Source organism: Sparus aurata, chromosome 22 (assembly GCF_900880675.1).
Source record: "Sparus aurata chromosome 22, fSpaAur1.1, whole genome shotgun sequence".
Taxonomy (NCBI): Eukaryota; Metazoa; Chordata; class Actinopteri; order Spariformes; family Sparidae; genus Sparus; species Sparus aurata.
In genome coordinates, this window is record NC_044208.1 from 8,819,436 (window position 1) to 8,844,475 (window position 25,040).

General features: G+C 40.4%; 2 protein-coding genes across 5 annotated transcripts in view; both read right to left on the reverse strand.

The window, feature by feature from the left end:
• The window catches only part of galnt14 (UDP-N-acetyl-alpha-D-galactosamine:polypeptide N-acetylgalactosaminyltransferase 14 (GalNAc-T14)), a 199,720-nt gene extending 194,223 nt beyond the window's left edge, over window positions 1-5,497 (reverse strand). The window contains exon 1 of the mRNA XM_030404699.1: window positions 1,271-5,497. The gene's annotated coding sequence lies outside the window, so the exon portion shown is untranslated. The remainder of the gene's footprint in view (window positions 1-1,270) is intronic.
• A 47-nt stretch (window positions 5,498-5,544) lies between these two features.
• On the reverse strand, window positions 5,545-24,510 carry LOC115574232 (AN1-type zinc finger protein 3). Of its 4 annotated transcripts, none has more exons than XM_030405624.1 (7): window positions 23,952-24,086; window positions 20,282-20,418; window positions 15,125-15,165; window positions 10,334-10,525; window positions 7,843-7,908; window positions 7,582-7,752; window positions 5,545-5,800 (listed from the first exon to the last, which is right to left on the reverse strand). In XM_030405624.1, exons 3-7 carry the CDS (start codon window positions 15,150-15,152, stop codon window positions 5,646-5,648), a joined length of 612 nt encoding a protein of 203 aa, XP_030261484.1. In that variant the 5' UTR covers window positions 15,153-15,165; window positions 20,282-20,418; window positions 23,952-24,086; the 3' UTR covers window positions 5,545-5,645. The 4 variants fall into 4 exon arrangements, with proteins under 4 accessions (XP_030261484.1, XP_030261485.1, XP_030261483.1 ...); XM_030405625.1 differs by lacking the exon at window positions 23,952-24,086 and adding an exon at window positions 22,120-22,271; XM_030405623.1 differs by lacking the exon at window positions 20,282-20,418 and having other exon boundaries at window positions 23,952-24,510.
• Between the last annotated feature and the right edge of the window lie 530 nt (window positions 24,511-25,040).

The following is a 25,040-nucleotide window of genomic DNA, read 5'->3' on the forward strand; positions in this document are numbered from 1 at the left end:
CTGGCTTTAGGGTTGTATTCACTGGCTTTAGGGTTTATATTCACTGGCTTTAGGGTTGTATTCACTGGCTTTAGGGTTTATATTTACTGGCTTTAGGGTTGTGTATTCACTGGCTTTAGGGTTGTATATTCACTGGCTTCAGGGTTGTATATTCACTGGCTTTAGAGTTGTATATTCACTGGCTTCAGGGTTTATATTTACTGGCTTTAGGGTTGTGTATTCACTGGCTTTAGAGTTATATATTCTGGCTTTCAGGTTGTATATTCACTGGCTTCAGGGTTGTATATTTACTGGCTTCAGGGTTGTATATTCACTGGCTTCAGGGTTGTGTATTTACTTGCTTCAGGGTTGTATCTTTACTGGCTTCAGGGTTGTGTATTTACTTGCTTCAGGGTTGTACATTTACTGGCTTCAGGGTTGTATATTTACTGGCTTTAGGGTTGTGTATTTACTTGCTTACACTTTAAGCATCTCGTAACTTTGTGCTGTACACATAAAGATTATTTCATTATGATTATTATTGTTGTTGCTATCAATATGCAGAATACTGTCATAAGGTATTTAGTTTCTGCCTGGCAAACCCAATGAAATCTTGTTGAGGGCGTTGACAAGTAAGAGCTAGCACCAAATGAGTTTGGGTTATTTTAGTTTTCTACCTTGTTTGACTTATATTTACATTTTTTATATTTATTTCTTTACCTTTCACATTCTCTCTTCAGTCGGTCCATTCATTCTCAATTGCTTCTTAGCTGAACGCTGCTGAACAGATAAACTTACCTTGCTTTGGGCTTGCTTAAAATTAAATGACCGGCCAGGTTAACTAAATGTTTCACATTCAGCCTTAAAAATGTATGACTCCAGTCGTCCAAATTTGAAAGTTAAAGTTTCACTTTTCATTTAAGAAAAAGTTAGCATTTTTAGCATTTGAGCTATTTATAACTGCCAAATTCTACTGTGTGCTGGCAGGGTGTTAGCTAACTCTGACGCCTCTAACGGCTGACCTAAACTACAAGTGACTGGAAGTCGTTGGCACATTATCAACTGTGGCAAGTTACACAATTGAAAGCGACAATTTCTCTCTTTTCCATTAAATTTATTTATTTATTTATGTTGTTTGTTTCGGACATGTCAATTCATAAGCATCACATTTCATCATTGTTCAAATAATACAACACACATGGCCGAAAGGGAAAAGCGGGAGAAGCCAAAGCTTATCAAGTCCCGCCCCCATTACCCACAGGATAAAATCTTCATTCTGATTAATACTTACTTGTTTTTTGTTTGGAACCACAGTGACTATACTTGTTGAGAATGACAAAGGTGGAGTCCTGCTCAACACACAGTCATATTCTTACCATTTTTTTTACCCTATCTTGGCCGCATTTAGCTCGCGAGCTAACGGTTACTGCTGCTGTTGGCCCCGCCTACTTCCGTTCCCTCAACCAATGAGATTAACCGTGAGTTTGACAGGTCATCGTTGACAGTTTAAACAGCAGCAGACTGGTTAGTTTTCTGGGTAGAAAATTCAAATACTTAAGTACAACTGAGGTATTGTTTTTTTACTTGAGTCCACTTTCTGCTACTTAAAACCACTGCTGATAAAAACAAAACAAATGGTGCATTTTAATCCACCATTTTAAATATAGTGGATTAAAATGGTTAGTTATTCAGATTGAGGTTTGACATTGACAACTAACGGTGGCAAAAGCACAGCGCAGAAATAAGTACTAGCGAGAAAAGTAACAAATATAAAAGTCCTTATTCTGCCAAATGTCCAATTTCTTTAATTGCTGCATTTTGTTAGGATTACTGATGCATCAAAGTGATGATAACTTTAATATAATTATTCTTAATATTAATATTGCTATATTGCAGCTAGTGAAGGTGGGGTTGGATTTTATTTATTAATATATGTATTATATATTTTGCTTTTGAGTAGCTTCCCATTTCCTTTCTTGTGACAATATACTGTTAACCTTTGATTATATTTTGTATTCTTAATCTTCATCTGTAAAGTTATGAATACCTTGTGTAAATTAATGTAAAGTTGTAAATGAAAATTTAAATGCAGGACCTCTACTTAAAATGGAGTGTTTCTACAGCGCAACTGCTTCTTTTACGGAAGTGAAAGATCTAAATGTTTCGTTACCCCTTTTCTCATCCACTGTTGAGCATCTTGTTCTTGATCATGGAAACTGGAGTTGTCAAAACAATCAGCTCAAGGTCAACTGCCTCGCCCGCTCTTGAGCTTTTCGACGGCATTACATGGCCTTCATGGGCACATCCTATTTCCAAACAGGAATTAATCTACTTACAGAAAGGCCATTACTGTCCTCCTGGATACTACAACAATGAATCCATGGATGTTTACAATAAAGATGTTTCTTGGTATTCTAAGTCATGTATTGATCAGTTCATGGTGAAGCGTGTTAGAAGCTACAATGCCTTTACTAACCTCTCTTTAGTTTTATACTTAAATAGGAAGATCTTGCTGAAAAGATGATCATGCAAATTAGGATAAAGCTCTAAACTGTGACCTCTCATTCTAAGTCATGTTAAAATGATCACCAGTGTTATAGGCCATCATCTCAGGAATTCGCCAGTAAACCTATACCATGCAGATCTTTTTTTTTTTATCTTGCACCAGGGCAGACAGATACATGAGATATCATACAACACATCATAAATTATCTTTTAATATCAAAGTATAATCAACTGTAACAAAAACACTGCAGGAAAAACAAAAACTGTGGTAGATTAAGATCATGACCTACATGCGTTTCAACTCTGCTTGACATCTCAGAGAATAATAACCGACTGGAAATTCTGGGCTTCTGTTCATGGTTTATTTTCAGAGAGAAACCCCCCCCCCCCCCCCGTTTCAAACTAATGTTAAAATATTTTGGAAAAGAAAAACAGATTAACACGCACACCACATCCTCTAATCCAGTTTATTTTCCTCAGCAGAAAATGGAACACGATAAAATTAAAGGAGAAAATAGGACAGAATTATGTTCTTGCTTTTTTATACATTTAACTAAATATGCCACTCTATGCTAGGGTGTAAGTAACTCAAACTGATATAAGGTTAAATAATTTTTTTTTCTCTAAAAAGGTACAGAAAGATATTCCATTTCTTCCATTTCTCATTAGCACTCAAACAAAAAAGGAACAAGTTTTTTCAAAATATCAAAACAAGAACCAGCCAAGCTCCCTTTGTCCTTCGCTGTTCTCATTGGAAAAGACGAGTGGGATGGGGAGAGGTGATGGAGAGAAGAAACAATAACTTGTGCATGAGGATTAGCATAGTTAAGTGGTGTCTGGTTACAAGGGCTCTCCACCTGAATCAACTTTTCCAATGTAGATTTGCAAAAAAAAAAAAGAAGAAAAAAAAAAGAGGACGCTTTATGATCTTCCTGCCATACGAGGAAATCCACTGCTCCACGTTTCTTGAAAAAAAAAAAACAGTAACATACAGTTCAACATCATCAAATTGCACTTCCTGTGATGCTGCAACGTACATTTTATGGAGATTCCGTACCTGTATTTATCAAACAAATCACAACTCATACGTTTAATGCACCTGCAGTGTGTGCTGAATGCCAAACAAAATGTTTTTTTTAAAAATTGAAGAAAAAAAGTTCTGCAACGTCACAAACAAACAAAAAAGTTGATTTGGGTAGAACACCCCTTTAAGGAGAGGAAGGACAAGAGGTGTGTAACTGAACAATATGCACAGCACAAAGTCCAAGCAGTCAGACTGTGTAGGCTGATCAAGAGTAGGGTCGGGGAAGAACAATGACAAAAAAAGTAAGCGGAAAGGGGAAACCACTCAATTTAAGAATTCACATGTTATTTCTGCAGCCAAAACCAGCTGAGGCATCACCACAACACTGCGGACGGTTTGAATCTGTGATGTCACGAGATAAGGGACGACCTCCACCTATTTAGGTGACAGTTTATCGTCCACCTACATATGCTTGAGTAAACTTTTAATGCCAGCAACACTGAACTGAACCATCATGGTTGAATTCTTTGCCGAAGTGGCAAGTTAAGAGCCCAGCTGTATTGAGAACTTCACATTTGGCTGGTTTTCTCTTTGCTATAGGTGTATAACATCTCCAGGTTAACCAGATTTTGGTTAAATTCCTCAGCCTTGAATCCAATTTTCACTCCAAACGTTTATCAATGTGACATCACCGATTCAAACTCTCTTGGATTTAGTGACAGCTCATAAGCAGAAATGACGATCAATGTAAAAGAAAAAAAAAAAAGAGAAAGAAATTAAAACATTTCAAGGATATCCCCAATCTGAAAATTAAATGATACCTAATTCTACCCACAAAAACGCAAAAATAAGAAATAAATTATATTATAAGGGTAGTAAGTAATTTATGTATTCAGTTTAGTCTATAGAGACACTCAGTGATAAACTTCAGGTACTGTTTTATAAATGAATACATGTTGTTTTGGCGAAGAACTCCTCTTTTGAATACAAAAATTCAGTCGTTTTCCCCTTTATGTAAAACAACAGTACTACTCAGTATATTGAAAAAAAGGGGAGGGAAAGAGGGAGAAGAGGATCTGCTACACAGAGGATTTAACCAAGTGACTCTTGTCCATTAGTGTGGTTTTTATTATTTTTTTTATATTTATTTGTATTTTTCTTTTTGTCAACAGTCCATGTGAGCAGAGGCAGGGATTGGCTGTATTGTCCTCCACGACACCGTGGCTAAGCAGTAAAAACAGAGCTAATCACCATGACGGCCACACGGAAAAATGGAAAAAGAAAAAAAAAAAAGAATCAAACCATGACAGCATCCTTGGACTGCCTCACATTACCACACTCAAACCCGCAGAAATACACTGTTGCAGGTACCATGCACGAGCAAGACGCGGATAGTGATGCTGCACATGGACCCAAATGTTGGTGGAAGAAAGAAGAAGAAGAAGAAGAAGAAGAGGAAGGCGGGGTTACAGGTTTGATACTCCAACCCCTTGATGACGACCTGAGGAGTGGTCGTGGGACAGAGCTAGACCCCTCACCCGCGACCAAGAAAATGGAAAATAAAAAATAAACAAAAACCTTGTCGAATGGCAATCCAAACGGATCAGTTCAGCCGAACGCTACAACAGTTCATCTTCCGTAACTTCCTGTACTGAAATAAAAGGAGCGTGAGCAGAGAGGAGGAAACCGTGGCGAGAAACAGTGGAGCTGTGCGCGATGTACGACAGACTGGATTCGTCTCTGCGGCGTCCTTCCTCTGACGACTGGGGGTTGGGTTAAGGCTGTGTGTGTGAACATGCGATACTGAACGTGGCTCCGCAGAACAACCACCAGGCCCCCCGTCGGTCCCCGAGCAGCCTCGTCCAGTCCAAACAGACGCTCCACGCAGGAAATCAGGACATCAACAGGGCGGCGTTAAGCTCAGATCCAGAATTGCCGGGTCAGATGCAGGATGTTACGACCATGCTGCCTCCCCCCCCCCCTCCTCTTCTTCCCTCCCTCCCTCCCTCCCTCCCTCCCTCCCCCTCCCACCCATCACCCCATTTGTCATTCCTCCTTGCTCTCCTTCCACCTCCTCCTCCTCCTTTTTGTAAGCGCCTCATCTCTAACTGGATGGCTGGTCACGCGTTGTGGCCAATCAGGAGCACTCCTCCCCGATGCGTTGGCACGAGCGGCCCACCTTGCGGTCCAGCTTCACCATCTTGAGGACGGCCTCCTCACGCCCGCGGCCCAGATGGTCGAACAGACAGTCGTGTTGCTCGGGTAGACGATGGAGCATGCAGAATACATAGCCTGAGAGGGAATGAGAAAACAGAGTGGTGAGGGAGGAAGTGACCCCAATACACTGTTATTCCTGTTTTGTATGGAAGAAATCATCACATCGGTGGACAGAGACGGACGCAGACAGACGTCACCTCTCCAAAAGGTTGACAGTCAAAGATAGAAAAAAAACCTTTGACTGATATACGATACATGTTGAAGGAAAAAAATGACAGGTAATTTAAAAGATGTCAAACTCTGCTGAATAAAGTGCTGCTCAGAGTATTATATTTATTCACACTCACTAGGTGCATGTGTTTAGAGATTACATAAGTCCAGTATCATCCACTCAAAAACACACGTCTGTGCTAGACAGCTTAACTGGCTTCATTCAAAAGCACTCTGACACAGTGAACCAATCCCATAAGGGTCGACCAATGTGTCTTTTTCAGGGACAATACCGATGCTGAGTATTAGTGATCAAGGACAACGATTACAGATGTTTGGAACTGTACAACGGTAAACGTACAGTTGTTCGGAACAGTTGACTTTCTCAATTTTTCCCCTTTCACTAAACAAGTTACTTTACAGATTCAGATTATTCAGTGTTTATAGGCTATTAATTGTGACATGTTACCAATCAGATATTGTCGTAGGCGGGACATTGTTTGAGAGGATGCTGCATCAGAGCTTAGTAGCACATTTTTTAATGACTTACTTGTATTAGCAATCTGACAGTGAAATCACCATACCCATAATCGGAAAATGTTAAGAGATTTAAGCCTCATGTGTCATGTTTTGATACCAAACACACACTCACAAGCAACATTTAAGAGATTTCGACTAACAGATGAAAAAGCAGCAGTTTGAGGGGTTTCTTCCTTATTGAAAATCTCGGCATGTTTAACTCGTAATACAGACATGTCCAAACTATTCCACAAATAGCCTTTTCAACCAAGCAGCAGTACACCTGACCCGACTCATTTAATCAACTGATCTCAGTCTTCAGAAAGTTGATTGGTCAAACTGTGTGTGCTCTTGCCACACCGGCCCTTTGTGGAATAGTTTGGATATGCCTGTCATAATATACAAAACATTAATAACTTGGTCAATGTTAATAAGAATACATGTTTTAGAAGATGAACATCTTGTGCTTTTATTTTGATGGTAACAGACCCTTTTCCCTTTTATATTTCGGTTATAGAAGGCAAACAGAAAATGGGTATTTTCCAAAAAGGGTTTGGGTTGGGCTGTCTATTCAGTAAAAAGACGCATATTTTTTAAATTTGTGCTAAATGGCCAAAGAAAATGAAAGAATATGTGGTATTCATTTTTGCTTAAAAAGTAGAAAACCTAAAACAACCAGAAAACACTGAGCCACAGCACACCAAATAGAGGGAGTTGGGCAGGGCTTAGTTTTGGTTTGTCTAGTTTGGAACGGGAAACATGAAAATGAATCAATTGGTGGACTTCTGCCAGCAAATGAGCAGGAAGCTCTGGGTGCAGTCAAAATGGAGTGAAGTTTGACATTCATCTGCATAAACTACCCACAATGTAATGATACAAATCCGGTTGAAAATTAACTAAGTTTTACTTGAAAAGTAAGAATAAAACTTGCAGATGACCCACCTGCTTTAGAGAGGTGCTTTATGTAATTTCAGCTTTTCAGGTCAAACTAAAAAACTACAGCTGCTGATTTTGTTGCCTGACACATTTTCAACCACAGCGGGGCAAAACAGTGAGTGAAATTAAAAGCAGCGGTATGTAGGTGGAAGTAAGCGCAGCGTTTAATGTTGACACATGATGGTACTGACCGCAGCGGCAGGAGCCCAGTTCCTGCTGCACCAGCTCTAGTTTGGTTTGGCAGCGATAGCAACGCCGGCGGTTCTTCTGCTTGGGCGTCCCGCGGGCCTCCTCGCTGCTCCCCTCCTTCTCGTCCGTCCGTGGCCGTTTCTCTGGTGTCGCCTCGCTCTCTGAGCCCGACGCTGAGAACAAACGGCATAGATTTATGAGTTAGCGCTCCAAGTGGGGCAGGTCATACAGAGCGACTGGCAGGAAGAAGAGGCTGACTGTACCTGATTCTCGTGGACGTTTTGTGGGTGTGCAGAGTGTGCCTTGGGCTGTTTCTGTGGACGACATGCCTGCAGATGGAAAATAAAGAGATGTGTGAGACAAGGTGTGAAACGAGAGACGAGTCCCATGAACATGTTACATAAAACTATAAGTGTATAACGCCTGTGGACCGGTGACTTAATTTAGTATCAACAGCAATGTCACATACTATATATATATCATACTGAATCTTATATTTCTGACGTTACTGAGTAATGTGTCATGGGTGCTTCAAGTCCTTCAGCTAAAGCTGGAATGATTAGTCATTTTATCTATTTGATTGAAAGAAAGTGACTTCTGAAAATAATTAATCGTTAATCAATTTTTGTCAAACATTTGCTGGTTTCAGCTTCGTAAATGTAAGAACTTGCTTCCTTTATCATTTTAGACAGTTGGGTTTTGGACTGTTGGTTGGTCAAAAGAGGCGTTTTGAAGGCATCACTTTGGGCTCTGGGAGATTGTGATGAGCATTTCCACAACTTTTTGTCGTGTTAGACTAAAATAGTGTTAAAAATATCAATAAATATCGATTCATCGCTCATTTTTAACAGCATCAATACGTTTTTCCACTTTCCTACCAGACGATGTATGACACATGCTGCAAAGTTCCATCTTCTCCAGAAGTACATCAACTTAACTTAAGGTTTTCTGTCAAAGTTAGAAATCTCACCAGACTAAACAATTTGTTATTTTACAAAATAATCTGCATATGAATGGATATTAAAAATAGTTTTTGCCACCTATTTATAGCTCCAGAATCAAAGCCAAAAAAGTGTTCTACTCAACAACAGATATCAACACTTATTATAAATGATTATTTACTCTTGTTCAATTATCCTCTCCAAAAGCAGTTCAATCTTTTCAAAAGCCCTATAGAATGACAGAACAAACATCTGAAACATTCAAGTTTTTTTTATTTACAGTAAAAATAAACAATTTCTCCTTCTCAAGAGGCTTGTTTTACCTGCTTTAAGAAAGCTAATCTTAGAACTAATAAATAGACTGAATAATAGTGAGTTTATAAGCTGCTCTGCTGTACTGGGCATTCAGATTTGACAAACTAGATGCTTTCACTGACAAATGTAAGCTCTCGACTGTCTATTGTATCTCTCACAGTGTATGTAACGTCCAGTTGTACAATGTGTCTTTGTCACTTTGTACTGGAGGATTACTATTGTTGTGGCCCTGAGTCAAAAATTCACACAGACTGAATCCTGAATCTTTATTGTGATTCCACCACAGCACAGATCTGAAGACAGAGCAGGCTGAACAGAAACTTCTGTGGTATACAACTGGTCCAACCTTTAAGACACCATACTAACTTATTAGCCGTGGTAGAGTTAAAGTAAAGATATCGTGTTGAAATACTACTTTGGTAAAAGTAAGTACAAGTCTTTAAGTATCTGATATTAGATGTACTTGAGTATCAAAACTAATTTTCTGGCAGTATATACTGTATGCTACAGCAATTATCAGATCCAATAATCAGCATTTTTCTGATGATCATAATTGGAGTTTTCCATTACTATAACTGTGGTGCCACATGTAATCTGCAAAGTACCTAAGTCATCAGTAAAAAGTAAAATGCCTCCAAAAAGGAGTGGAGTAGAAGTATTAAGTAACAGAAAATTAAAATAGTTAAATCAAGCAAAAGTACCTCAAAAGTGTACATAAGTCCAGTATTTGACTAAATGTACTTAGTTGCATTCCATCACTGGAATTAAGGTTGTGTATGATGACAGAATTTTAAACTTTGATACCGTTCTAGTATTAGAAATCGATGCGATATCACAGATGTGTTTGGGTACTTTCTTACACATTCTAACCATTTGCAAAGATCATATTGTTTTGAACACTTGGTATTGTAAGAGTACTGTATTTTTACAACTTTACTGATATCTACTCAGAAACACAGCTGATGGAGCCTAGAGCTCAGCCATTGCTGGAAGAATCTCAACATGAGAACATTTCCTGAGTTCTGGAATATACTTCACATTAACCATACTACAAGAAACGTATAGCTGGTTGTGAAACAGTCTACATTTTATACTGATGCTTCTTTATGACCTACAACAGTAAATGAGATCATCAGCAAGAAGATATGTCATAAATTTAAAACCAACAGGAGTCTGAGGAAGGAACCTGCTCAGTAGTCTGGTGGTACGACACAATAACAAAGTTAACTCTTGTCATATTTTGTCCAGAGGGGCCACGAGAACTGACGAAAAACTTGAAGTTCCTTGTAGTCGCTTGAAATTATGCTTTCTTGATGCCAATATGTTCTGGCACCAACAAGCCTGTGACTGTATCCACTCATTATTTTATCCCCTGTTTGTCATGCACTATCTCACTCTGTACTTCCCCGCTGCATTTGAAGACATAAAGAACAGACAGTCCATTCTTCATCAACAGTTTTTTTTGTTTTCTGGCGCATCGCTGGTTGTCCCGTCTTACCTTCCCTTGTGCTGGGAAACGTGGGCGAGGGCTCTTCGGTTGACGGCTGCTCGGAGCTAGAGGGCGGCGACGACAATAGGGACTGGCTACTGCTACTGCTCGTCTCGCTACTGAAAACTGGTGATTGGCTACTCCCAGTGCTTTGGATAGGCTTGGAGGTGCAGTCCTCCCCTGGCTGCTTCTTCTGGATGTCTGTGGTCAAGGACAGCGAGTAGGCAAGCAGAGAGAAATGTATATATAGGACAGGCAGAGAGACAGATACAGACAGACGGAGAAGGAGAAGAAATGAGAGACGACACAGAGACAGTCAAAAATGTGGACTCGTGCGCCTGGTTGTGGTGTGTTGTCATGAAATGCAGCTGCACAACATGAGTCTCTGCAATAAGTCTGTAATCCCAAATGATATGTAGCAAGTCCAAGTGTAGAAAATACAGATTTGGAGCCACCAGGCAACATTATTAACTGCCAGAATTTACACAAAAATGTCCGTCTCATCAATAAAAAAAACACAAAACATCTATTAATTCAGACCTGAAAACTCCTCAGAGTAAAAAAGGTGACAGTGTCACGGGGATTGTTGTTGAAGTATCTATCTATGGTCACATTATGCTATATAAGAAATGAGACTGACAACTTCTCTCATGAAATGCGCAACAGCACAACTTTAATAGCGCAATCTGCCGCAGAATGAAAAAAGCAAGCCCTTAAAGAGTGTGTTTGACAAGATGAATATGGGTTTTGAAAAAGTTGCTGTCTCTCTGCTTGGAAGAAAGGTGCTAGCTACACTGTGTGTTGATGCTATGACCTGCACCTTCTTCTTGTGCACTTCTGTTTGACAGTGTGCCTGCAGTGCATGGCTGCCCTTGTTTGCATAGTTAATAGCAATTTTTATTCTGGGCAGCAAGCCGCTAATTTGCCTGTCCTTTTTGCGGCTAGGTCCGCGGATTTAGACAGAGGGCGGTATATTGGGGGTCTATTCTGGTCCGCCAATTTGCCACTTTGGAGGGTACACTTATTTCCAACTCCATTGCGATCTAGGGCTGGGCGATTAATTGAATTTCAATTTCGACTTCCGTCGATCATGAAAACAAGATAATCATAATAAGACGATCATTCTGCCGCACGCCTTGTCTTGTGTGGTAAATGCAGCGAACCCTTCCATCCCCACCTGTGCACTCCGCTCCGCCCCTGCCAGAAAATGTCTGCTTTCAGCCACGCCAGTGCGTATTGCCAGTGCGTGTTTGGAAAAAAACGTGTAGAAGAAGACGGTAGAAGATGGCAGAAATGCAGCCTTTGGTCGGGGAGAAAGGTAAAGCGAATTCTGTGGTGTGGAAACACTTCAGTTTCGAGGAGTCTGACTCGGAACAAACAAAGATATTGTGCAAGATATGTCACACGACCGTGTCTGCACCTCAAAAGGAACACGACCAATTTATTTAACCATTTCAAATCCTCACACAGAGTAATACATGACCAAGCAGAGAAGGAACAAATACAATTTAAATTTAAATAATCGTGATTACAATATCAATCAAAATAATCGTGATTATGATTTTTGCCCTAATCGAGCAGCCCATTGTGATCTAAATCCGAGACGTCGATATGCCGGAAATTGCGTGAGATGGGCGGAGGTGTCGATGACCTGCACTGTTGTGCGACCCACAGCCAGGAGTTTCAAAACCAGGAAACAGCTGGTCACAGCAGTCAGTCCATCACTTCATCCGCGGACGTCAAGATGAGCAACTGGACAGCCGCTGAGATCCAGGAGATCTCTGTAGCTGTCTTTGTTGTCTGCTTGTTGTTGTAGCAGCAAGCTAGGAACGGTCGCTACGTTCAAATTAAAAGCCCCCCGCTAAGAACCCAGTTCTAAACTCCAATGGGGTGCAATGTAAAGCTCTTAAAAAACTCTGGTTCTACGCGATTCACGTGAATGACCGAATTGACCAAGAAAACGGTGATTGTCGCAGAAAAGCGACAAGTTTGCAGGTATGTTAATTACTTTAACATCTGGTTAACTGTCGCATCCAAGATGTCTCTGATACTTCTCAGTGCAGGTACAACAGCTTAGAAACTCTTCCTTGTCGGTGCATTCAAGGAAGCTCCACAACCAGTTAACAAATAGCTGCTTCAAAGCATTCAACACACATTTTTCGTCAAACATCTGAATCAAATTACCAAGAGCAAACATGGACATTGTGCAATAATTTGCATTAGAGGGCATACTGCGTAACCATTCGACTGGTTTTACAACAAATGTGCCATAAACTCTCAGAGTCTAGCTCGCCGTCTTAGTCTGATGGCAGTGAATTAAATATCTTTGGACTGGACCTGCCTTGTAAATTGTGATGGGCAGTTTTAATCACTGTCATTAATGGCAAGTCCCAAGTTGTAGATGTTGTAGAAGTCCTCTAACGGCAAATACTGAGAACCTTTTATTATTATGTCCCAACAGACATGAAGTCTTTAATAACTATAATATGGTAAGACACAAGCAAATGAACATGGTATGATAATAGTCATATTTCATACCATAGCATAAACTGAAAAATAAATATTGCTTGCAGTATTTGAACATTGGCAACATCTGCAGTAAAATATCTGTGAAGTTGCTGAAATTTGTACAGGAATCTGCTGGGAAGTAGCAGGGTCCTGTTTCTAAAAAAAAAAAAAAACCCTACTGAATCGGTGCAGTAACTCCGATTACAGCATTTTTTGGCAGCATTGAAGGCATTTCAGACGCTGGTATCAGAACAAGCCTGCGTCCTAGCATTTAACACACCAAATTCAGGAGTTTTCACAACACCGCCTGCTCTCAACTACCACATGACTGTAAGTCAACTTTGCCAACTGAAACTTGATTTTTAAGAGAAAGACACGATCACCTTGGCCGACTGAGCCGCACTTCAGACCTCTCTGACAGTCTCGGACGATATCGATCCATGACAGTATTGTCTTTACTCTTTCCCCTCCAGGGAGGGTGAGGGAGGTCAGCCTACATTTGAGTTTCTCCTCCACTTGTGGACTAACCCACTTCTGCTCAGCCTCTATACTCATGTGTATTGAGTCTATTCTGAGCCCTACTGCTGTCTGTGATGCCAGACTCAAAGCCGGGCCCTTAGGTCCTCGCTGTCTGCCATACTCACTGGTTGCCATGGCCACCGACAGGGCTGCAGTGCACCTTCAACCCATCCTCCCAAACCAGACTGGAGGAGCCATTGAGAAAACTCAATGCATAGCTTGACATTTTCAAACTTTAATTGGGCATTTTTCTTTGTCAGACACTTGTCACACTGTGGAGAAGCAAACGTCCTACATTTAAGGGGAGAAAGCTGAATAAGGTAACTAGACGAGGAAGATTCTTCTGATTTTGCTATTAAAAGACAAATATGTCAGAATCCGCCTTTTTAATCCAGGCGATAACATTTTAACTTTACCAGCATTTTCTGCAAAATGGTGGACACATCATTTCTGATGAAAGACTCTCTCACATGTCCTTCTATTTTTCCAGAGGGATTTGTTAGCATTGTTAGCATTCCTACCTGAAATCAGGTGGCACACCTAGCCTCAGGCTTCAGTTAGACTCGTCTGTGGGAACAGCTCTTTATTAAAGAAAGACAGGCTAACCTTATATACTCAGTGAAATTTGCGACAGCGATGTTTCTTTTCTGCAGGTCGCTGTTAATGTGTTGTTCTTCACGTTTTCTTAGCTCAACTTCCTCAGTATTGTTAGCTGGCTAACTTTTTTCCAAGCTTCTGAGGCTGTTGACAGCCAAGTTGAGGACATGTGGTGTGGTTTTAAACCTATCAAGGGAATGTATGTCTCTGGTAACGTGAGAGTTTACTCTCCTGTGTGTGACAGTTGGAAGTTGCCATCAGAGCGACAGTCCAAACCACCGGTGACTACATTGGTGAGCTAATGAGGAGCTGCCAGGCCAGATATGATGTATAATCCCTCCAGTGGGTTCTGGGTCTGTCCCAGGGTCTTCTCCCATAGAAGACTTTAGTCTTGCCCAGGAAACCTCCCAAGGGGGACACCCAGGAGGCCTCCTCATCAGATGCCTGAACCACCTTAACTGGCGTCTTTCGGCACAAAGAACAGCATCTCTAATCCGAGTTCCTCAGTCTATCTCATTCTTTCGGTCACTCCCCAAGACACAGGCGGCATTAGCTCAGTCTGCAGGGAACCCCTGCCTCCTCTCTAGCACCACTAACAGGGCCGCCCCCTTTGCTCTGACACTGAAGCATGTGTAATTGCCCTGTTTGTGCATGTGTGTGCATTTATAAGCCTTTGTATTTACAGAAAAAAATAATAGGGTGAAAAAAATGAATTTCTAGTTCTAGCAGTCTTCTTCTACTTCTTCAAAACTCATGAAGCTCCTGAGGGCCGGAACGTGGATCAACTAGTGTATCAAAATCTTCCCTGCTGTTCCAAGCTAGCAGGCGATCATCTCTGACCCTTGTAAAATTATTTCATGACAACCCTCACTTTAGTTGTTTTGTACATTTGTTAGAGGGAACATAATCATTCAATCATTCAAGTGTGTTTACAATGATAAATCTGCTCTGATTGGAAATCATTTTATAAACCCGTTTCAAACCCAAGGACAGAGCTGCACAGTACAACAACCTCTAGCCATTTCTATTTAACCTCTACTACTGCCCATGCATTTTGCTCTGAACTCTTCAATATGAGATGACTATAAAGATTCCATGCAGGAAAAAAAAAATCTGTAATTCCATATTATGATGCACTTTGTTGTTTAAGAAAAACTGTATTGAGGAAAGACTTACCAGCAAAACATTTGGAGCAGAGATTCATGGTTTTACTGGAGCTGAGGAGACAGGAGAGAAAAGGAATGTCAATAACCTTTGCAGACATCCAACTTTTGCCTGCAATAAGTTTTCAACCGTTTCCACAACATATATCTTTTATCATACACAAACTTAAGGTTATATATTTTCATTCTAAGACAATAACATCTCCTGAAAAATCAAACAAAAATCAATACACTTAGTTGAAAATTAGGCTAAATTGTAAACTGTACAGGAATGACAGACATGATTATAAGAAATTACCTGCTCCACATACACATACAAGCATTTTTTGCAACAATCCCTCAAATATAGTTATCAAACACATGTGATAAAGATACGTATGTAATAGAGGCAGGATATTTTTGCAGGTTAAAAATGACATCAGTGCACTCAAACAGTGAACTTCAGTGGGAATTTTATAATTATGGTCCACCCCAAGCATTTGTTTCTGCATTATCTTCTGTAAAAAGATAAAGAAAGCCTGTGCGCACATGCATAGATACCAATCTATCTGTGATATGCCAATGTCAGCCCACATCAACATTTTATGCCGAGTGGGGAAGACAGATGCCATTCTTAAGTAACGTACTGCCTCCGTAACCAACACAAGTAGGACCTCACCCCTTATTCAGTATCTCAAATGACAAATTATATCACATCCTGAGCGTCAACCATAACACCTTTCATAATCACTCCTAATGTTTCATCTCAGCCTCCCAGCCCTCGTTTTGTGCGTCAGTCTGGCGGCCTTTGTGTCCATTCAAGGTGGGATGACAGGAAATCACAGAGGATGGGGAGGCAAAAGGCTGCTATGAGGACACTAAAACTCACTTATAGAGGGAACATAACGATGTAATAAATCAGATTCTTTCACTGTTTTACCATTATTGATTAAAGTCCTTTCCACAGAGTAATTGTTTCGGCACTACTGGTTTCATACAAGCAGAGAGACAAAAATGTCTTCTGATGTACAAATAAACCCCATCTCCTGTTACTTACTGGTGTAGATTACTGTGGAGCCGTCTGCAGCCAAACAAGGAAACATTAGGCTATAATGTCAAACTATGCTGGGATCAATTCAAATCAAAACTAGGTATCCTGACGTTAGTCAGGTGAAGTTACATAGTCCGCAAAACATTTCTGGAGCTTCACAACAAAACAGAGTAGCAGCATTCACGAAAACTACTGAAGTTTATGAATACAAAACCTAAAATGGCTGCATACAGCTCATCAAGCACCATCCAAGTCTCCAGAAGGCCAGAAATACCAAATTGATTTGAAGGAGATTTTTAAGCTACATCTTCGCTGTAGTTGCTAGGGCACAAGGGTCTGAAGAGGGTGTGTGAGACTGACCATGCCTCAATTCTCTGATTCCAGCCTCTTAAATTCAAAGATTTTCTGGTTTCCTTCCTCCTCTATGACAGTAAACTGAAGATCTTTGAGATGTGGACAAAACAAGACATTTGCAGACATCATCTTGGTCTATGGGAAACACTGATTATTTTCAATTTTCCTCCATTGTATGGACCAAATACCACATAGAAATAGCAACAGATTAAATGAACAACAACAAAATGTGTCGTTACCTACAGGTAAAGCTTAGTCTAGTCAGACAAACGAAGAATTTGGCCCAACAAGTACGAGTATGAGGTGTCCTAAAATGGCCACCAGACCCTTGAGGTTTAGCATTACGTGAAGAGCTGGATGCTCAAAATGCTATTGGCTGCCTTTAGGGCGAGGAGCTGGATGTGTAATGGATGCAGGTTTTACTTGTTGAGGTCTTGGTCAGTCACCTGTTTTAGTCATTGACTGCATAGTAAACCAGAATACTCAATTTTCAACAAAAGCATTCATTTAAAAAATGGGGTTTGCCGTGATGTGCAATGATTTTACATTGACAGGGAGAGCATTGTCATCCCTCAGTTTAATTAGAACGCTACTAACGAGAACACATACTATTAACACATTTTTTTTTTTGTATTGAGTTTTTTATAAACCTACACTGTCAGACGACAGTTTTCTTGCTGTTCATTTCTTTCCTTCACCTTCTGGACTGCTCTTTAATATTCATACCACCACACAATGTAGCCATTTCTGTCAGCTGGGAGCCCTGTCAATGGTACAGAGGCTGGAAGTCTGTAGGGTATTCAGATCATTGTTCCTACAGGAGCTTTGTGACTAATGCAGCAATACAGACTGTATAGCCTCCACCAAGGAGGTGATGTGTTTCACCTGTTACAGTCACTGCACCCGTGTGTCACCAAGATATCTCATCAGCTATAAATGGATTCTAAGGAACTTGGAGAAAAAACAGGCCTTGGGCAAAGCAACAATTGATAAGAATTTGGTGGCGACCTCGATCTGTCATAATCATATTTTGGCTATAATTATACTGCTGGAGATACAGACTAAGACAGTGCATCTACAACTTTGTCCGCCCCCATTTACAAAAGAAAATTCAATAAAACAACAATAACCATTGCCTTAAAAGTGGCCAGACAACAAACTCTCCAATATAATGTAACACAAATTGTTACTGCTGTTAACAACAATGCTATGACTTTAAAGTGACAAGTTGACTATTGAAGCTTTAAAGTGCTTGCTTGTGCTATGAAAGGGCACTCATGTATTTTTTGGTTGCAAGCACGGTTGGTCGATGAAGGCGCATTGGCAGCTGTAGCCATCGTTTCCGGTAACATACTCGTATGTCATGCTTGGACCGAAGCCTTGTGGCTGGCACCTAATTCATGACGAGCAAATACTTTTCTACCGCTGCTGCCATACAGTAGCTTCTCTGAACACATGCAGCAGAAGCAAGCACCCAGCTCCCTCAATTTGTTGCAATCAGTGCTGAACGGCCTCCCATCGCCAACATTTCCTCTATCCAGGCCTAGCACCATTTGTTCTTAACTCCTCTCCAGAGTAAGGCTGTATGTTACACAGGTTTAATAAAATTTCATTCAATTTGAGCCAAAATGCAGGGCTACCACACAGCACTCATGTTTCTTGGCAAGACCCACCCTACTCTGCCTCTGATTGGCTATCACTTGTTGGTCGGCCTCATATTATTGGTAGGCGGAACTACTCAATCCTTCCTGCTGAAGATGATTAGTTAAACCACATCAAAAACAAATCCATGTGGACTATTTTTCTTTCTAAAACAGTCACGTGTCGGAAATCCGGCACCACGCTGGAGTACCTTAAGCCCTGCAATTAGGGCTGCAACTGACGATTATTTCCTTTAGTTATGTCTCATTTTGTCCACAACCCAAAGATATTCAGTTTACTGTCAGAGGAAAGAAACCAGGAAATATTCACCTCTACTTGTGATATGAGTCAAGTCTAGTAGGAAAGGTCATTTTTGCATAATTTTCACTGATAAACATATTAAAATGATAATATGCTTTTTGCTCTGGTCTGTACCAACCTAGCATGTTCACTTACGCTTGAGCATATGATTTGTTGGCCAGGGTAAAACAGTACATTCCGACACCTTCATCAAAAAATGGTAGCCCCTGTGGTGATGAAGCATCCTTTTTCTGTCTCAGTGTCTGACCCAGAACACTCTGATTGGTGACACATCATGAGTCATGACCTATCAACATTGAATAATCTGAATCTTCAAACTAACTAGTGCCTAAAGTTATCGAATAAATCAAATGTAGGGGAAGTACAAAGTGGCAGAAAATGTAAATACTAAAGCAGAGCATCTCAAAATTAAACGCGAGTACAGTCATTCTGCAAATTGTACTTAGTTACATTCCAGTAGTGTACGGTACTTGATTTTTCTTTATTTTAAACAGATACACTTTAAAGAATGTGTGAGATTCCACCCATCTACTTATTAAATGGACAGACTGATAAGTAAATGAGCATTTACAGTATAAAAGATGTTTAACAAGACACCAAATGAGTCTTGTCCCTGAGCAAATAACGCAAGTACTCCCCAGCAGCTTTATTACTACTATGTTGCAGTATAAGACTGAGATGATATTGCATAACACAGCTGAAAGAAAGAACACAATGAAGTAAATGTTTTCAGTTGTCTCCGTTGTACCCATGAAAGAGCACAGAGAGTACAACTGTCTTAATGCCTCTCAAGCCAAGCTGCTGCTTCATCCCACGAACAAGCTGCATTAACTTACAATGTAGAGTGAATTCTGAGCTCGCTTTGAATACCAGAGTGATTCTGCAGTCTGTAATCACAAACTGTCAATGGAAGAGTTCCCTGATGGACGTTTTCTGTGACAACAGGAACAGACTGTGCGCGGCAGCTCACACTGGAATGTCTGACTGACACTTCCAGTTGTTTCATTTAGTTGTCTGCACACACAAACTCCTCTTTCTGCTCTTGTTTTTGTAGAGATGTACAGGTCTTTTTGTGCCTAAGCCTGCACCTTTCCATTAATTTTGAATTCATGCTGCCTCTAAGCACCAATTCATGTTGTAAAATGTAACTGAACAGCCAAATCCTCCTCATTTCCTTGGAAAATTGCAGATTTGTGGCCAATGAAAGTATTTAGAGAAGTTGAAGTTCGACTGAGTTCAGGCATTTTCACTTTATCCTCATGAGGACACCCTCATTCTGTCATTTTTCTGTGTTAAAGATTAGGATCTGCTGGAAAATAGGATAAGGCTGCAACTAACTATTTTTTATTAACGCTTAATGTTCCAATTATTGTCAAAACTAAATGATTAATAGCTTAGCCAAAACACTGTGTGAAATCACAATTTCCCAAAGCAGAAAGGGGCTCCTTCAAATTGCTTCATTTGTCCAACCAACAGTCCAAAACCCAAAGACTAAGGGTGTGAACCTCTCCCTAATAAGATGATCTGATACCTATCTAGATACATGGGCCATGATACAATCCGGGGACGATACTTTTAATATGCAACGATTCGGTACAATTCAATTCCGATTCTGTACGATACAATGCAATTCGTTGTTTCATGCAGACATTCATTTTCCATTGTGAAAAGGAGTAAGCAAATTCTTTAAAAGTGGCATTGCTACCTTCAAATACAGTAGATAGTTCATAAAAGACCAGGGAATCCTATTTATTTATTTATTTTTTTTCCATTATGTATATCTTTATCTATATCTGCCTATACCTCAGCGTATAGAAAACACACCTGTTGTCTTATCTTGGATCTGAGGACCAACTATCCTGTTGTCTGGATCTCCATTAGCAGGGTCTCTCCTGAGCTGGATCTGTCTGCATTGGACCTCTCTGAACTGGATGTCCCTGACTGTCTGTATCCTCTGCTTCCTAGTAATGATCAGTGCATAAAATCACACCTATGATTTACAATCAGACAAATGTTTATTGCTGGCAACTAACTCAAAAGTTGGATTAATTTAACAATGTGAACTGTGTTGTAACTGTCAGTAGACAGTTAACAGTGTGCAGTGTGGCTTAATTCAGTAGACAAAGACAGTTAACAGTGTGCAGTATTAACAGCAGTCACAGAATACAGCTAATGATAGCAATGCGTTAAAAAGCAGACAGGACATAAGTCCTTAGGAATAAATCGGGCCTTGATTACCTTCAACACGCCGAGTTGTGGCCAAGTTGTTGCAGGAAAAGGTAATCTTTGTGTGTCTGTCTTGCACGTTCTTGATGCTTGTAAAGCTAGTGTTAGCTTTACAAGCATCCTCGTCCCCTGCACATGTGTCACCATGCCATCTCAAGGTATCACCTCTACCACTGTACTTAAACATCGTTCGACAGAGCTTACAAATTTGATGCCATTTTGCATTAGTATCCCTGGTCTTTAACAAAGCTTAAAACATTAATAGAAGACAATAAAAGATTGAACCTATCCAGCTACAGGATGCCTAAAAAATGCATTTTACACTGAGCAAGTGAGAAATCTAAACTCATTTAGTCAAACAGTATCAGAGTACCCCCCATCCACCTATATAGGTAATACTCCAACAAGGAGACTTGAATATTTGATCAGGCCGACAGAAAAAGTGCCACAACCAAGTCAAACATCTTGTGGAGGTGTTTGAAAACACTGCAAGTTCGTCAGATAGCTGCATGCAGAGCAGAAAAAAAACAAACACAGATAAGACGGCCGCGAAAACAAGCCATTAACCTTGAACCCTGCAAAAGATCTCAACTATGGCTGCAAGTATTTCCAATATTTCTCAAATTCTCTCTGGGTGTGGCTATATCCAGGAGTACAACTTTGATTGATTTCTCTAAAACGGATCTGCCATGTTGTTTGTCAATTATTTGGTTTATAAAATGTCCGAAAATTGTGAAAAAATGTGGATCAGTGTTTCTCAAAAATAAACATGGCTTTCTTAAATGCGCCGTTTTCCCTACAACCCAAAGACTCTTACTGTCTTACGAGAAGTTACTTACAAGCAGTTTACTGACATAGGAGGAGGAAAGAAAGAAGAACCAGAACATTTTTGCATCCAAGAAGCATGGAATTTTGACTCTTATCAAAATAGTTGTCAACTATCAAAATAATCAACAACTAATCAATTAATCCTTGCAGTTATACCGGCATGTATGTCAGCTGATACAAGTAATACAGCACACAAATTTCAAAAGCACATTTAACGCCATTTAAAACTGTGCCACCCTGACGAGTTTATTTTACGACTGTGAAATGCACTACTCAGCACATATCTTTGTCATAGCCCTTTAATAATCCAACCAAATGCACCCCTATCAAAATAGTTTATGATTTACTTTCTAACAAAACAAATATGACAATAGGATTATTGAAACGAGGAAATTAAGTATGAAAGACTGATGAAACTTCAGATTGTGTTGCGTAAATTCACATTCAAACATATTCCTAACCTTGAAAACAAAATGTTTACAATGAGCATTTTCCAAACTTCCGAGACTTAACCGTACGTGAACCTTGAAATTTCAAGTGGATTTTCAATGGAACGTTTTAGTTTTTAGGTTATCGTTTTAATCAGGTGATATCACTGATTAACTCACCTTTGATCAAAGAAGACGAGCTAGTCAACCAAAGTCTTGGATTTCAAAACATGCACACTTCACACCTGGCCTTAATATCATTTGAGGTTTCTGAATCTGAAAAGTAGGGCTGCCAACTAATGATTATTTTCATTGTCGTTTAATCTGTCAGTTTGTTTCTTGAATAAGCGATTAGATCTAAAAAAAAAAAAGAAAAAAAGAAAAAGACACGCTGAAAACTTTGAAAAATGTTGATTAGTGTTCCCCAAAGCCAAGGGTGACGTCCTCGACTGTCTTGTTATGTCCACGACCCAAAGATATTCAGTTTACTGTCAGAGAGGAGCAAAGAAACCAGAAGATATTACATTTAAGAAGCTGGAATCACAGAATCCTGACCGTTTTTTTCTTTTTCTAAAATTCCTCAAAGTGATTAATTAATCATTCAAAAAAGTTGGCAACTACTTTGATAGTTGACGGCTCATTGATTTGTCCTTGCAGCGCTACTGACAGGAATTAAAAATCATTCTGAAACCACTACAGAATACCATTCACGCTCTATGTCAGTCAGAGCGTGCCATAAATTAACCGCAATGGTGATCAAACCACAAAAAAAAACACTGCACTGTAGTTGGAACAGACATGTGATGAATACTGCCAGGGTGAGGAGCTGCAATCCCTGCTCCCAAGGATCCCAAATACTGAATTTGACCCTTTCCCTCATTCAAGATGTTCTGAAGAGGCCTTGAGTTTCAGTGACATGTGTGAGGAGCCTGTGTGGGACAGGACAGCCAGCAGCCCTCAGGCCAGGTGGCATTCTCAGCTGAAGCGGGGCAGGAGCAGGCGGCAGGGCCATAAACAATAAACACAAAGCTGCAATTTGTGTCACCTGACATTGACAGGTGTGTTACTGGTCCCAGTTTGCCTACTGGGCACCACAAAATGAAGGCAAATGGGGGATGGGGCTTGAGGGAGGAGGAGGAGGGGGGGTCGGTATCCAACTGACAAGTCATATGACAATGTTCTGTAGTGATAGTGTTTCATACAGAAGGTGGCACAGGCTTACTGGTTGTAATGAACACAATAGTAGAAGGTTGTCACAATAGAATTAGAAATATTACTGTACTGGAGGTGTTGCAGTGGTCAGTTGTAAGATGACAGCAGTCTTATCTTAGCGTGTTTTTACTGGTGCTTTGGGGCAACTCAAGAGCAGCGGACAGCCATGTTTACAGTGTCGTTGTTACATCGATTAGAAAGGTTAAATGCAGTCATTTTTCCTCTGGGGTAACACAGGAGAGACATCAGTGAATCACATCCGGTATGCAACACACATCCACCACTTGACAAGCCCGAGAAAAAAAAAAGAGAAAAAAAAAGAAAAGAAGGGGTCTTAAACGACTCAAAAGCTGTTCTATCATCAGTGCTCGGCTTCAGGGCTCAGCCGAAAGGGACGTGTTCGCCGTTAAACTGCTGGTTATCTTCGAAGGGATTCAAGAAGGAGAAGAAAAAAGGGCAGGTTTAAAAGGAACCTGCTGGCAATAAATCATGTTCTCTCTCGGATACGTCATCTCCTGCTTCACAAATTGTCTGAAAACACGATACAGCACGAATAAAAAATGACAGCCGGTGGGAAGTCGACGAAAGTGGGGCTGAACGGTTAGGAAACAGCGGAAATGTAGCTAGTTTTCAAGCTAGGAGGTTTATTTATTAGCTAACTTCCCAACCCCCCACCCTCGGCCTGTACAACAGAACAACAACAATGGGTTTGGACTAGTTGAACCCGTTGAGCATATTTCATCCGGATTTACCTTTCGGTTCATGGTAGCCGGTTCAATCTAGTTTATATTAACACTTACCCCCAAAAGCCACAGGGACACCGGGGAGGTAGACTCGGAGGTTTGCTTCGTTCACTTGTGTCTCCCATGACTTCCAACAAAAACCGATATGGAAACGCGAGGCTGGGGATGAGTCCGGGGCCTGGTCGCTCAATGAGAAAAAACGATCCAGCATTCACGTCAGACAAAAAAAATAACGTCCTTATTTGTTTTAAAGTCCACAAGTCGGCGAGAAATGGTGGGGAAGTTGGCCCGTTTCGGCCACGAAAGAAAATTCCTCCGCGGAGTCAAACAAAACGGCTCAGTTTGAGCTGGAATAATTGAACGGCACTCAAAGCAATCAGCTGGACGTTCGGACGTTACGACCGACAAACAAAAAGAGGGGGGCGTCCCGGTGTTTCACTCGACACCAAAAAGCGTCGAAAAATCGCCAGCTGCCCACCAATGTAGACGAAATACACTTACGGAGACGTTAAATACGTGAGAGGGTAAGCGAAAAGAGAAAATAAAGACATTGAGGAAGGCCTTCCCCTCTTATCAGTTCATGACCACCCCTATTCACACGTCGCTGGTACGAAGTATGCTGGGCCGGAAACGCGTCCATCAAACCAGAAATGTCAATATTGCCCAACGAAATGAAGGCAAAACAGAGCCACAAAGTGACATTTAAATACACATCTGATCCGCCAAATCGCAATAAAACCATAAAGCACACACTGTAATTGAGATATTTACTTAAAATTAGTATAAAAGCAGAATGTGTAAGGATTTGGCAGGCTTTGATCACTGGCTTCACTGTAATCCGTTTTACCCGATTACAGCGATGACTTAACTCAGTAATACATTTGTAATTAAATGGAAATGAATTCGACTTGAAATAAGTTGCCATCATACCATTATCAGTACTATCAAATATATAAAGTATAAATATAATATACATTAAAATATGCTCATTAAATGCACTCATTAACCTCCCTTTTGTCAGTTTCTGTGCAATGTCTAGTAGTGAGTTTGTGGTAGTTCCAGTCTGGTGAAACCACCTTTTGATTTTACTGAGCAGTCTAACAAGCTGTAAACACAACCCTGACATATCATTTTATAAACCTGATA

Excerpts from the sequence above, each read along its gene's own strand:
- LOC115574232 (XM_030405623.1), bottom strand. The coding sequence starts at position 24,019 with ATGGGAGACACAAGTGAACGAAGCAAACCTCCGAGTCTACCTCCCCGG. Across the intron at positions 10,526-15,124 it reads CTGCTCCAAATGTTTTGCTG|ACATCCAGAAGAAGCAGCCA; the intron begins GTAAGTCTTTCC and ends CCTTGACCACAG. Across the intron at positions 7,753-7,842 it reads AAAACGTCCACGAGAATCAG|CGTCGGGCTCAGAGAGCGAG; the intron begins GTACAGTCAGCC and ends GTTTGTTCTCAG.